General features: G+C 39.6%; 1 protein-coding gene across 2 annotated transcripts in view; it reads right to left on the bottom strand.

The window, feature by feature from the left end:
• The window catches only part of GRM3 (glutamate metabotropic receptor 3), a 227,732-nt gene that overhangs the window by 88,731 nt on the left and 125,783 nt on the right, over window positions 1-13,218 (bottom strand). For both annotated transcript variants that reach the window (XM_020903082.2, XM_070470043.1), the window contains exon 2: window positions 5,618-6,229. In XM_020903082.2, the coding sequence (XP_020758741.2) occupies window positions 5,618-6,085 (468 nt within the window). In that variant the 5' untranslated portion in view covers window positions 6,086-6,229. The remainder of the gene's footprint in view (window positions 1-5,617; window positions 6,230-13,218) is intronic.

Below are 13,218 nucleotides of genomic sequence, written 5' to 3'. Positions count from 1 at the left end.
AAGTGAAATTATATGTGTCCTAGCTGTAACTAGTACACAACTGAGATGCTTGATTTACCAAACTCACACAAATACTACCATAATCAAGTGAAGTAACAATTGATTAGACTTCTTCAAATTAATCCCAATGGAAGAGTCTATAATTTATTTTGTTTCTGTTTTAGATACTTTCATTATAATCACTCATCTTAATAGAGTATTTTGCTTGAGCACCGTATAATTATAAAATTAAGAAATGCCCTTAAATGCAACACAATTCAGATACTAATATGCTGCTTTTTCTCCTCAATTACATATAGGTCAGTTTTTGTTTGAATAACTCCAGTGACTAAGGACTTACAGCCTCCTCATTCAGGACTATCATTTCGTTTCTAATAACTCTTCCTTATGCTGGCTCTAGGTTCCCCCTGCTCTAAGTCAGAGCTGGTCTGTGGGGAAGGGGGAGAACTTTGTCGTTTGGCAGTGTATGGAAACGTTCGGGTGCACCACAACTTAAGGGCCTGTTGGCATGCAGTCTCGTGAGCAGGGGCCAGTGTCGTGCTACCCAACCTGTAGTGCACAGGGCAGTCCACACAGCAGAAGCATCCAGCCCAATAGTGACAGTGTGGAGAGAAACTCTGCTCTAATTTAAATTTATTTATTTATCCACAGGAAAAAAAAAGCATTATTTTTCCATTCTGGAGTCTATCTGATACTTGGACACAGCTAACCCTATGAGGCCTTTTGTAACACATGGTCCTTCAACTGGTTTTCTGATGTTCCTATGATAATAGCAATTCATGTGTGATTCTTCCCCACAGCATTTGAATTAAAGGAGGAATGAATCATTGAGGGAGGACAATACTTAATATAGATTGACTGGAGTGCTGGTCCACTTTCTCACCGTGGAATTGGGTGGAGGAGGAGGAATAGACTGCTTAGTGTCTTTATAGGCTATTCTTCATACCCTATCTAGATAAAATCTGGATAAAATCTAGATAAAACTTATTGCAAGGGATTTAGTTTGAGTTACTCTTCTCAGGGACATGATGTGAGCAATGCATGGCATGTCCAAATCCATGTCATGATAAACGATATAATGACCACCTCCCAGGGTCAGGGAGTTCTTGGAATGTGGCTAGTGCTAAGAATTCTGAAAAAAGATTTCACTGTGTCAGGCATGGAAAAGAGGCAGTAGGATCCTTTCAAGGCTCTCTTCTGCCCTTTGTATGAGCTATTTAACCCAAATTTCCATTTGTTGCCGAGGCCACTTTAACACTCAGGGACGCAATAATAACCGGGTCAACTTATGCCTGTTCTGTTACAGCTGACCTTGCTCTGGCTAAGGCAAGAAAGACCAAGGAAATAGACATCTCCTGAAAGGAGTGAGGAACATTTTGGAAAGATTCATGAGACTTTTTTTTTTGACTGAACAACTTAGAAGCTCTAACTACAGTGTGTTTGAAAAAGCACAAGTGTAAACACTGCTTCGGAATAGTACCACGTAGACAATTGCCTTACTAAAGGCAACCAACCTGCTTTTCTACTTGAATAGTATTTTCCCCAAGTGGGTGGGTTGCAGGCTTATAGAGGAGAGTGGAATACAATCTTTAAAATACTTTGAAAAGAAGCTTATTCACCAGAGGGGGTGGTGAATAGACCCCATGAATATTTGCTAATAAAGAAGGATTTTGCTTCTAGCTTTCATTGATTACCAAATTAAAAAATCAATTCTGTTGCTTTAGACAATGGACCAGCAAAGAGTGGTTTGTCTACTTATTGAGAGTGTCAAGAAAATATTCTGTTTTTTGTCAATGGTGATACAGATTAACTCAGCAAATCATTAAGAATTTCTCCTTTCACGCGGTTTTTGCTGTCTGCAGGCTGCCTGTTGTATGAACTAATACAGTGGAGGGTATCTCCTCTGCTGATTTCTAGAGGAATTCTTCTTTAGTAGGAAGATAATGAGAGGAGAGGAAACTGGAGAGAAAAGTACCTCCTGAAGCCATCCCACCAGTAAAGCTATTCCGGCCAAATGGGGAGATGATGATATATAAACTGACCCAACCACAAAAGAAAAGATGCACAAATTTTATCATTCTTGATAAGTCTGGCTCTCAGGAGTGATTTTGTGACTAAAAACTCTGTGCTGTGGTTTGGTACTGGATGCAACAATTTAATGAGTGGAGTCTTTGAAATTGTGTGGTGGATTTATCTTAGTATATATATATATATTTTTTTTTTTTCTACAGTTTAACTCTCTTTTCTCCCCCCAGCTCAATTCAAGCTCAGATATTTTCCAGTAATTATTCAAGAAGTTAAAAGCAGTTGGAAATGGATGGCAGAGGTGACCACCGGGCATGCATCTTTGTGGCTACCAGCTGCACACTGTCACCATGGTTACCAGACACCAGGGCAGAGGATCAGAATCCATCCTGAGCAAAAGTGAGGGTAAGGGGCACCCAGAAAATGCCTCTCTTCTAAAACACTTCTCTCATTAATGTAGGCACAAGGGTATCTCAAAGTCCCCATCAGGAATTTATTGCTTTGGATTGCTATTGACTATTTCTTTAAAAGAATTCTTATTAAAGGACAGATAGGCTTCACAAGGGTAACACACCTGAATTCTTAGCTATGTAAGGGCCCCTAAGACTGCTTTTCATTCACGATGCTTAGCTCAAAGCAAGGCTATGGTGAAGGATTCCTTGGAAGGCGGCCTGGAGATAAGGGTGTAGACGGATGGCCCCACCTCCCCACTTCCTTTGGCTGAGGGGACCAGTGGGGGCCTAATCAGAGCCTGAGCATCTGGGGACTGAGGAGGGGCCAGTGAAGCCCTCTCTCTCCTTTCTTTTCCGGCTCACCCCCTCACTGCTGTCAAGGTCTTTGTCCTCTTGCTCACAGACTCCTACCATGTCTTTCTGATGGACTTCCTCAGATCCAGTGTTTCAGTCAGACTGTGGACCAATTAGCTTTTCTCTAGTGCAGCTTTCATTCTCTCAGTCACCCTCAAAACTTCCCCAGAGGTCATTTCTTACCATGTAAGCCCCTTGAATGTATTCAGAAGTGTAGTCACTGTTATTCCATAATAGTACTGTATCCATAGCCAGAATTTAGGTTCCTCGAGGTCAATGCTGAGTTCTGTGGCTTGAGTGGTCTCTCTAACCCCTGTGATATTGCAGGATGCACCCAGGGAGCTTCGTACGGATTACCTGACTGACAAGGCACATGGGGGACCAGCAACAATTTCTTGGGACTTCTTGGAGCTGGTGTTAGAGGTGGTTCTTCCACAGATTTTTCCAATGATTTTAGGTTCATAATAGTTACTGCTATTGAATCTGTTAGTTTTTTTGGTAAGCATTTCCCATGGCTTCTCTCAATTTATCCTCTCAATAACTTTTTAAAGTGGATAGTATTTTCCTTATTTTATAAATAAGCTTGTAAATTGGGACTTCCCTGAAGGCTCTGATGATAAAAAATCTGCCTGCATTGCAGGAGACCTAGGTTTGATTCTGGTGGGGAATATCCCCTGGAGGAAGAAATGGCAATCCCATGGACAGAGGAGCCATGAGTTACTGTCCACAGGGTCGAAAAGAGTCTGATGTGACTGAGCAACTAACACTCACTTTTTGTGAATTGTGGAGCTGGAGTTCAAGTTCCATTTGGTGCTGCCTAAATCGATGTCCTTTTCGATGTAACACGACAGTTTTAGTTTCCTAATGTATAATGTGGAGACAAAAACCATATCAGCGTTTGTGCTTTATAGTGATATAGACCAGATAAGTGAACAAATAAGCCAGGTCCTTTGATGATAAAGTGGTTTTTTCCCTTGTGAACAAGTGCAGGGTTTTAAAAACCTACATTTTTAATCTGACCTCTTTTGAGGAGTTTATAGGTAATAAAAAAGTAAAAATAGATTAAAATTTTATTTGCCTAGCACAGTTTGTTAATTACTTTGGATAAATATATATTTACACATCTGCTGTGGAGTGCTATTTACTGTATTGGGAGAAACTAAGGTCAGAAAAACATATTTGTAGTCCTTTACTAGTGGTAATATTGAGTACAATATAAATATTTATAAAATGTTTGGCACTTATCTGATAAAATTATTATTGAAGCATGACAAATATACATTTTAGTTCTCTCTTCTCAAATAGCAATTCCATCTTTTGTTATTCAAGTGTGGAAATAGTGGCACAATTGACATGATATGCTTTGAGATGAGCAGTATTTTCTATCCATCTAATGAAGTCAAAGGATATTTATGAAAAATCAATTATCCTATTACTCATAATATGAGTGTGTGCTTATAGAAGGGAAAAAAAATTGCACTAGTTGTTTAGAGCAGCACAAAACTCTATGTAGAACTTTAAAGGCTGTGAGTCTCTGATATAGAAATAAGATTATTCCAATGTGAGTAAAGCCAATTTAAGTGGTTGGTGACATGTGCAGACAACAAGGGTGTAATATGACTTCTTTTAGTGTATGGCATTTTGATGACAGTCATTTGGTAGGAAGCAAAGTATATGATGCATATCTTATGGACTTGTATTACTGCCACACTCACCAGGAAAAATATTGAACTTCTGTAACATAAAAATCACATAGGAGAGTTGAAAGAGCCCAAAAGTACAAAAGATCAGTATAAGTTCTAGTTCATGTGCTATCTACCAATGGGAATATTCATGAAACCAATATTTCTAGGGCATGGGAAAATGAGAATTTTGAGCTGGATGATTTCGTAGCTCTTTTCCATCCCTAATTCTGTGACCTGTGAGCACTGTAAAAGTTTGACTAATATGTTCCTTCTTTCCCTAACAAAATTATGAGAACCAATTATCAGTTTTTTATCTAATTTAAGTTATGTGCTAAATTGTTCCCTCTAATTTTTTTTGGTAGTAATTATCTAGCATCTCTGCATACATTTTCAGGTTTATACCATGAGAAATTTTTTTATAATTTATCTCTGAATAAAACAATGCTTGGGAAAAAATTAGTATGGAAAAAAACAAGAACTCAGTGATTTTGTACCTTCTTGTGCTTGTTTGTATTGATGACTTGAAGACATGGCTCTGCAATGTAGCCACATTTTTTTGTGATGTAATTTAGCAGCATGTGGGTTGTAGATGGCACCTATTTCCCTGCTCCTTGATTCTGGCTGAACCTTGTCAGTTGCTTTGGCTGGTGGGATGTTCACAGTTGTGAGGCATGCAAAAGTTTGGAAGGGGCCTGTGCAGTTAAATTTGCATTCTCTTGCACCTCTGTCATCACTCAGACAAACATGCCTGGGTTAGCTGACCGATTCCAGGTGTAGGGACAAACTTGGAGCAGAGCTACCTGCAGCTAAACCTAGCCTTGATCAGCTCACTCCAGCCAGTCTTCAGGCTTATAAACTGTAGTAATTAATAATTGTTGAATTTTGGAGTAGCTCATTATGCTGCACTAGCTACCTGCTATATTGGTAAACAATTTTCATTGCTCACGTACTCTTCTATCTGCAAACCTATATTACCAGAGACTTACATTTGCATGGTTAATATCAGCCATTGATGAAGCTATTAGGATATTTTCCCTTTGTTCCCCCAAAGACATAAAACAAAGAGATACAGCATTTTATCAACAACACTGTCAGTCTTACCTGTATGGAAACACTGCTGTAAGAGCCGCCAATGACTCCTGCAATGACCAGTGGGATATTTTCTTGAATGGCATAGGATCCATCAGGACACATATACTCGGCTTCATCCACTTTAGTCAAAGATGCCCTGACAAATTCCAGTGATTGCTCTAATGCGTAGGTATCTCTTGAGCAGGTATCCAAAATGTGAACACCCAGCTTCACTCCTGGGAGCAGGTAATTGTCTTTGTTAATTTCATCAATAGCAAACAACATGGCTTCCAGGCGTTGGATCCCTCGATCTTCGTTGATTCGCCCACATTCTTCAGTCCCAGTGCCTTTTTCATTAATAGGAAATAGGCCCCCTAAAACGAGGTCACCTTCTATTTTAATCTCCCTCCTCAGAAAGTTATGGTCCCCTAAACAAAGTAAAAATCCCTTTGAAAACAAAGCTAATGTAAGAACTTGGAGTCTTGTCAACATCTTCATGAGTCCTGTGTCTGTTCCTCTGGGAGATGTCAGTGGATGGCGCCAATGCTGCCCGCTAGTCCTCCTCTCTCATTGCCAAACTGGATCTTTGGTCTGTCCTTCGTGTAAAGGAGGAGCAGACTAACAGAGGCTGTCACCAAATTCCTAAAGAGATAAAAATTGAATGAACAAAAATGGTAAAGAAGGCAACAGTGACTATACTGCTGATCCCCATTCAGACCTTTGATGGGATAACGGCTCCAGTCACTATCTACTAAACACATATGGAGCAGTGCACCAGGAATGCTCCCAAGTATTCTCACCCGGTCCTACGACTCTGGTTTCTCTACTGTTCAGTTCAGTAATCTCTACTGAGTCATTTACTTTGCTATTGGTAGGGAAGCAACTTGGCTATGAGTCTTTATTCCCTGTCTTTCAACGATATTTATAAACAACTCCATTTATCCACACTTCACTTTCCATTTGGGAATAAAATAAAACAATCCAATGGTAACCCTGTCCCTGTTTCTGCATCTCTGCTAACATAGCCCCATCCTCCCTTCATAGCTGATCTCTTCACAAGAATTTTCTGTAGAGTTTGTTGTCCCACTGTCCCCCCCCAGATACTCTCAGTCACTGCGTTGAAGGTTCTGCCTCGACAAAATGGCCTTGGAGAAAGCTACTACTGATCTTCTAGTTTTTAACTCCATTAACCCTTTGTAGTCCTCATTTTACTTAATTGAAATCTTAATTCTTTTCTACCTGTTTCAGCTTCCTAGGTTTCTGTTTTCATGCTTCATGTCTGATTACATCTCAATTCCAGTAGTGAATACTCCTTTCCTGGGTTAGCTCAACTAGTGTTCACAGTTTCAAGCACTTAACAGTCTCCTAGGCTAACCGCCTGCTAAACAGCTCTCTAGCACTACAACTGAGAGCCCCTTAGACAGCAAGGAGATCAAACCAGTCAGAAACCAGCCCTGAATTGGAAGGACCGATGCTGAAGCTGAAGCTCCAATACTTTGACCACCTGCTGCAAAGGGCAGACTCAATGGAAAAGACTGAGGAAATACGGGGAAGATTGAGGGCAGGAGAAGAGGGTGACAGAGGATGAGATGGTTGGATGGCATCATTGACTCAGTGGATGTGAGTTTGAGAACCTCCAGGAGATAGTGAAGGACAGGGAAGCCTGGTGTGCTGCAGTTCTCGGGGTTGCAAAAAGTTGGACATGACCTAGTGACCAAACATAACACATAAACAGTTCTACCCACACATCCTCCAATACCTCAGGGCCTACTCTTATCTCTGTGAATGGTTCTTCTCTGTACCCAGGCTTCTGAGCCAGAAACCTGCACAAAAGAGCCCTTCCTATTTCGACCTTTCTTATTTTTTCCCCATCAGCCACAATGCTCTGTAGCGTCTACCTGCTTAACATCTTTTGAAGCCACGTCCTCTTTTTTTAAAATCCGTAATGTCAGACTCTTGTTATTTCTAGCAGGACCATAGTAGTAGATTCCTAGGGAGCTGATGCTGGCCCCCAAAGCATCTTTTTGTGGATTAGGAAAAGATAACCTTCCTCAAATGCAAACGTACACAATTTTTTATTGTATAACCTATAGCATTGATATAACATCTATTTTGGAGAAAGTGTGATGCCTGGTGGCTTCCCCCTCTAGCTGGAGTTAGGCAGCTCCTGACATGGGCCTCACATTTCAGGGAGAATGGTGAGCATGAGTGCTGGGGTTTGCACAGTACACTGGAGCTTAGGCCAGTTCCCTCAATCAAGCTCCTTTTTACATGATAAGCTTGAACATATGCAACTTTGATGAATCAAGCAAAGGTGGGGATCATGTTGTTGACAGTAGGCTGGGATCTTGCCAGGGGACTTTTTAAAAAAATCCTCGTGTGAGGCTGTTTGGTTGCACGTGCACATGAATCAGTGGGCTATTGTACTCTTGACACGTGGCTCCCTGGCACGAGGGTAAGCACTGGCCAGCACACTCTCTCAATTTGCCCATCCCCTCGGTGATGTAAGCTTACTATATTCAGAGGCAGGTGAGAGACAGTAGAGCAGAGACTCCTGCAGCAGTTTCCTGACAACACACAGTTGCATGCTCCTGTACGTGTGGTCGAGTATGTGGGTCTGCTCTCCCACTTTTGTGCATGAGGGTGTATTTGTGAGGTTTTATGGAGGAGGGGTCTCTCCTGGCTGCTTATGGCTCAGTCCGACTGTCTAAAAGGCACATCACCAGTGTGCTCTCAAATATATTAATACTAGTAAATATTAGCCATTGAATGGTGTCCCATTGGAGGAGGTACTCTGTGTAATGTATAATCTTAATTGCTGTTCAGAGTGCCCATCTCTTATTAATTTATACTGACTTCCCCTTGCCTCTAGGTTGAAGGAAGGACTTCTTCATGCTCCATGATCTTGAATCTGGCAAGCTATCAAGTCTTATTGTTCACCAGGCCCATCAGCTTCATCCCACCTCTACCTTCAAACCTTATGCTTCAGTTATTTGAACTCTTCACTTCAGAGGATAATGATGACATCATCATCCTGCACAAGTTGGTCTCTTTAGTGGGAAGGCCCTTCTACACTGTTTGTTCAGTAAATATCAACTTAGCATTTAAGATCTCGTGGTCAGTACCAGAAAAGGCCAAGGATTTTTTCCTATGTTCCTTCCTCAGTCAAATTGTTTATTTCTTGCTTTGTCTTCCTGCTGTAGATATACCAAGAAATATTTGCATTTACTATTACAATTCATATTTATTTATTTGCTCATTTAAAATAAATTAAATGCACAACATTAAGGATTTTTAAGGTAGAAGAAAAGAACCAAAATGCAACAAAAACATCCAGACAAGAACTAGTCCAGTGTTTATTTCAGCATCTTTGACGTTTCTTCCTTCTCCTATTGACATTGCCCTTTAAAACCTGGCTTTCCACATGCTTCCTATTCCTTTTATGTGCAGCAAGTGATGGGTTGTTTTCTTGAGACACACATGTCACCTGGGTTTGGTTTTGTTTCTTTAATAGGTGTGAACCTCCACACTCACTGTGGTGGTGATTGGAACACTCAGTGTTAACCCAGAGCTTCTCTGGGAGATCTGACATAGGGCACCAGAAAATCGAGTAATAATAATGATTTTTAAAGAGGTTGATAGTGTAGTAGAATCTTGTTTGTTTCCTGTCAATTCTGGTCTCTCTTTGATCTTTATGTGCAATTCCCTTTGAAGCAAAACTGCCATGGAAGGTAAAAGACACTGCGATCATTATCACTAATGATAAAGAAACTGAAATTGGCTCTACAAAATAATTGTTTTATGTGCCTAATGAAAGAGAATAGTTAATTAAAAGAAGGTCATCAATGCAGTGTTACCGTTTTCCTATTAAAAATGTAGATATCACTTGAATATGAAGGAAATTTGACTATACAAAGAGTAAAGATGACCTTATAGTTTATGGGAAGCTTAATTCTCTTAAGAACATGCTCTTAGCCAGAGAAAGCTTCAAACGAATCATCACATCATGCTGAAAGTAGTCGTGTGTGTCAGACTGTCATAGTATGTGTCAGTCTGTCTGTTTCATATGTTGGGCCTGTGTTGTAATTACCTTTGTGTACCCAGGGCCTGGCATAGTGTCTGCCATCCAGATGATATTCAACAAATATTTCTTGAAGGAATATAGACATCCACAATAATGATATTTGCAAATGACTCTACTATTTTACTTGTGACATGGAAAGTGGAAATTAGAGAAATCAGTCATTCTATTTCATTACCTACCTAATCATCCCAAATGTTCTTCCCCTATTATGTTCTTTGATGACAGGACTGCCAGCAGGTAGTATTTTGCACACATGCAGGAGAAAATGCTGCCTTTGAATTTGGAAGTTGTAGCTGAGGCAGATTTGTACAAAGCCAGGAAAGATGTGGCCTCAAGTTGACCTACATTCCTACATTTACTGGTTTTCAGTCAGGAGAATACTGAAGTAGGAACATGCCTATTATCCCGTTTCAAAGCTTCACAGATGCAGTCACTCATCAAATATTTATTGAACACCTACTTTGTGTGTGTTGGGCCATGAACTGGATACCCAAGATAGAAACTTTAGTTGTAAACAAATGAACATTATGCCTGGTGTCGAATAATTTAAATGCTTGTATATTTTTATAGAGAGTGATGGAAAAGTACTCATCTCTCTACCAACTATCTCCACCATTTGTGAAGATATTGATAATACGTTTGCCATAGGTTTCCTTTAACATGGTAATTGTTATTAAGTATTTGATTGAAAAAGCAATTCATTGCATATTTTATATATTGAAATATTAGATATACAGTACTTAAAAACAAGTTGACTAACACCTATTTCATGTGAAATAATTTTAAGCCCTCTGACAGGGCATCCTGAAGTAACACTTCATGTAGTCTTAGACAGTTACCAGTTAAACATCAATTAGAGTAATGTTTAAATTCACTGTCAATATTTTCTTATTTACCTTTTCCTTAAAGCAGAACTTGAAATGATTAAGACTGTAGGGTTGTGCGTACTTTTAAAACACTTAGCATTATTAAAAATGAAGCCCCAAGAAACTGCAAGAACAGGAAGTTAAAAGTGAGCATTGAAAAATAGACAAACATGCTTAATTCAATGCAACTGTTTATCTCTGTGTAACAGCTTATCGGATTGTGGGAAGGAGCAGCCACCACTTCTTTTCAGCCTCCTTTCATGATCAATCAGCCAGTAGCACATTCCCCAGATAAGCAGGCTTCCTTCTGTAGCCACGTTTATGCACAGCCAGAGGCTGTGCATTCCTGAGTTCTTCATTCAGGGCTGGTGAGTGACGTGTGTGCCATAAACAAGCGTGTATAGTCCACTCAGTAGGCAACCTGCTCAGCAGTGTTTTATTAATCTTTGCATTCTTAGCATCTCAGGGGTTGACTGTGAATATAACCCCTGAAAGACGTGGGCAGAACATATTGCTATACTCTGCATTATGTTAATACGTATTTTGCTTCCTCTCTTGACTTTGCCCAGGGACTTAATGTCGAAAATGAAATCCAGTTTGACTCAATGAATACGTAGTTTATCCAGGGGAGATATAATGCCAGAAGTCATGCTCAGTCTTTCCTAGAAATAAGCCCTTGAGGTGTTGAAGGGCTTCTGAGTGTGCTCAAAGCCTGTACACCCAACTGATCCAAAGAAAATTGAGGGTTAGTGCTAGCATGTGCAATTTGGCTGTATGTTTCTTTATAAAATTTTCAGCTGCAAGAATTACAGGCAATAAGAGACAAGGTTTTTGTTCCTAGACTACCTTTTTTAATTGGGTAAACAGAGGCCATAGCCATACTGGTGTTTTTAGTAGCAGGATGTATCACTGTGTAGTTCTGGTTTTATTCTTGTTAGGCAACAAAGGAACTTTTTCCAGAAACATTTAAGGAATTACTATGAGAATCTATTTAAAATCCATTCATGTTTAGCAGATCTAGTTTAAAATTTCTACTTCTTATAAGCCTTCCGTATTACTGCAGCAGTAAGGAGGTTTAATACCATTTGCTGAATTCCCTTGTAAGTTGTGCTGTGTTTATTGTGTGCATGCTGAGTCACTTCAGTCATGGCCAACTCTTGTGACCCCATGAACAGTTGCCCACTAGGCTCCTCTGTCCTTGAGATTCTCCAGGCAAGAATACTGGAGTGGGTTGCCATGCCCTTCTCCAGGGGATCTTCCTGATCCAGGGATTGAACCCATGTCTCTTACGTTTCCTGTATTGGGAGGTGAGTTCTTTATCACTGGCACCACGTGGGAAGCCAGTGTTTATTAGCATGATCATATTTTGTTTTATATTTACTTTTCATAGTTTGAAAATTGAAATTTAACAATTGTGAATTGTTCTTTCCTCATTAGATTTTAATCTACTTGGTATCAAGATCAATACCTTAAATGATATTGTATTTTTCACAGTGTCTCATGTACATCATTGTCAAATGATAAATTCCAAGTAGCATGTAAGCTTTTGAGAGACTGGTCAGGAGATTGGAAAAATGATTTGGAAATAAAGAAATGACCAGGTTTTTTCAAAATGATTTTTACCATAGGTCAAGATTCAACCTTGGCACTAGAGAAATTTGGCCTAAATAGCTCTGATCCTATTTAAAGCTCTGATCCTTTAAATTGCTGGCTTTTAAGGAAAAAATTAAATAAAATTAGAAAAGTTGAGAGCACTTGGAAAAATTAGAAAGATTGGAAAACATATTGTCCATCTGAGAGAGATTAGGAGGAGTGGAAAGTAACACACCAAATAACAGGTTATATTCTGTGAAAACATGAATGACAAGTAAGAAGAGTGGATGCCAGGCTTATGTATTAAGATTTGAAGTTAGGGAGGAGAGCTCTGCTTTCCTCAAATTTCTGTAGTGTGAGGAAGTTTGAAGTCTGACCATAAATTAAAAAATTTCAAACAACCAAACCATTGAGTTGAAAAGTGGGAACAAACTGATTATACGCTTTCCTATGAGCCTGTTTTATGCACAGAGAAGATAAAAGAAGCCCAGGAATCCTACATGATTACAGTGAAGAGGGGACCTCTACCAACTGGGACGACGGAGCCAGAAAGAGATATTGATGAAGTCAAAATGGACTTGCCCGCTTCACTAAACGGCCTTGGACAACTCTCCTCACATTCTTTTTCATCTGAATTTAGAGGGATATGGTTTTATGAGGTAGGAAAACATTGACAATTTTGAACTGTCAATTCATTGACATTGCTAAACTTTGGTCCTTAGAGTAACTGCTGGTAGTTTGACAATAATGTTAACTTGAGTTGATCATTCAATATATGTTATATTTAAAAACCATTCGTTTCCCTTCAAAGTAAACCTTTATTTTTGTTTATATCAAAGGGCACATTATTTTTCTCTGTGTCTGTGTGTGTTGCCATTTCAGCTGTTTTTTCATCCTTAAGTTTCCTAACCTCATTACCACGCCTTGGAATTGGAGCCTCCCCCAGCTCCCTGCAGTGCATCTTTATCCTTTTCCTCTTAGAAGCTGCCAAGTCTACTAGAAGTTGCAGGTTTGTCAGCATGAACAGAGAGTACAGAAATTAGGTTTGTCATAAGCTTTCCTTCTAGGTCTGGACAAAATATGAAGGG

This window comes from Odocoileus virginianus, chromosome 1 (genome assembly GCF_023699985.2).
Source record: "Odocoileus virginianus isolate 20LAN1187 ecotype Illinois chromosome 1, Ovbor_1.2, whole genome shotgun sequence".
NCBI classification, from domain to species: Eukaryota; Metazoa; Chordata; class Mammalia; order Artiodactyla; family Cervidae; genus Odocoileus; species Odocoileus virginianus.
This window is presented reverse-complemented; position numbering and strand designations above follow the sequence as displayed.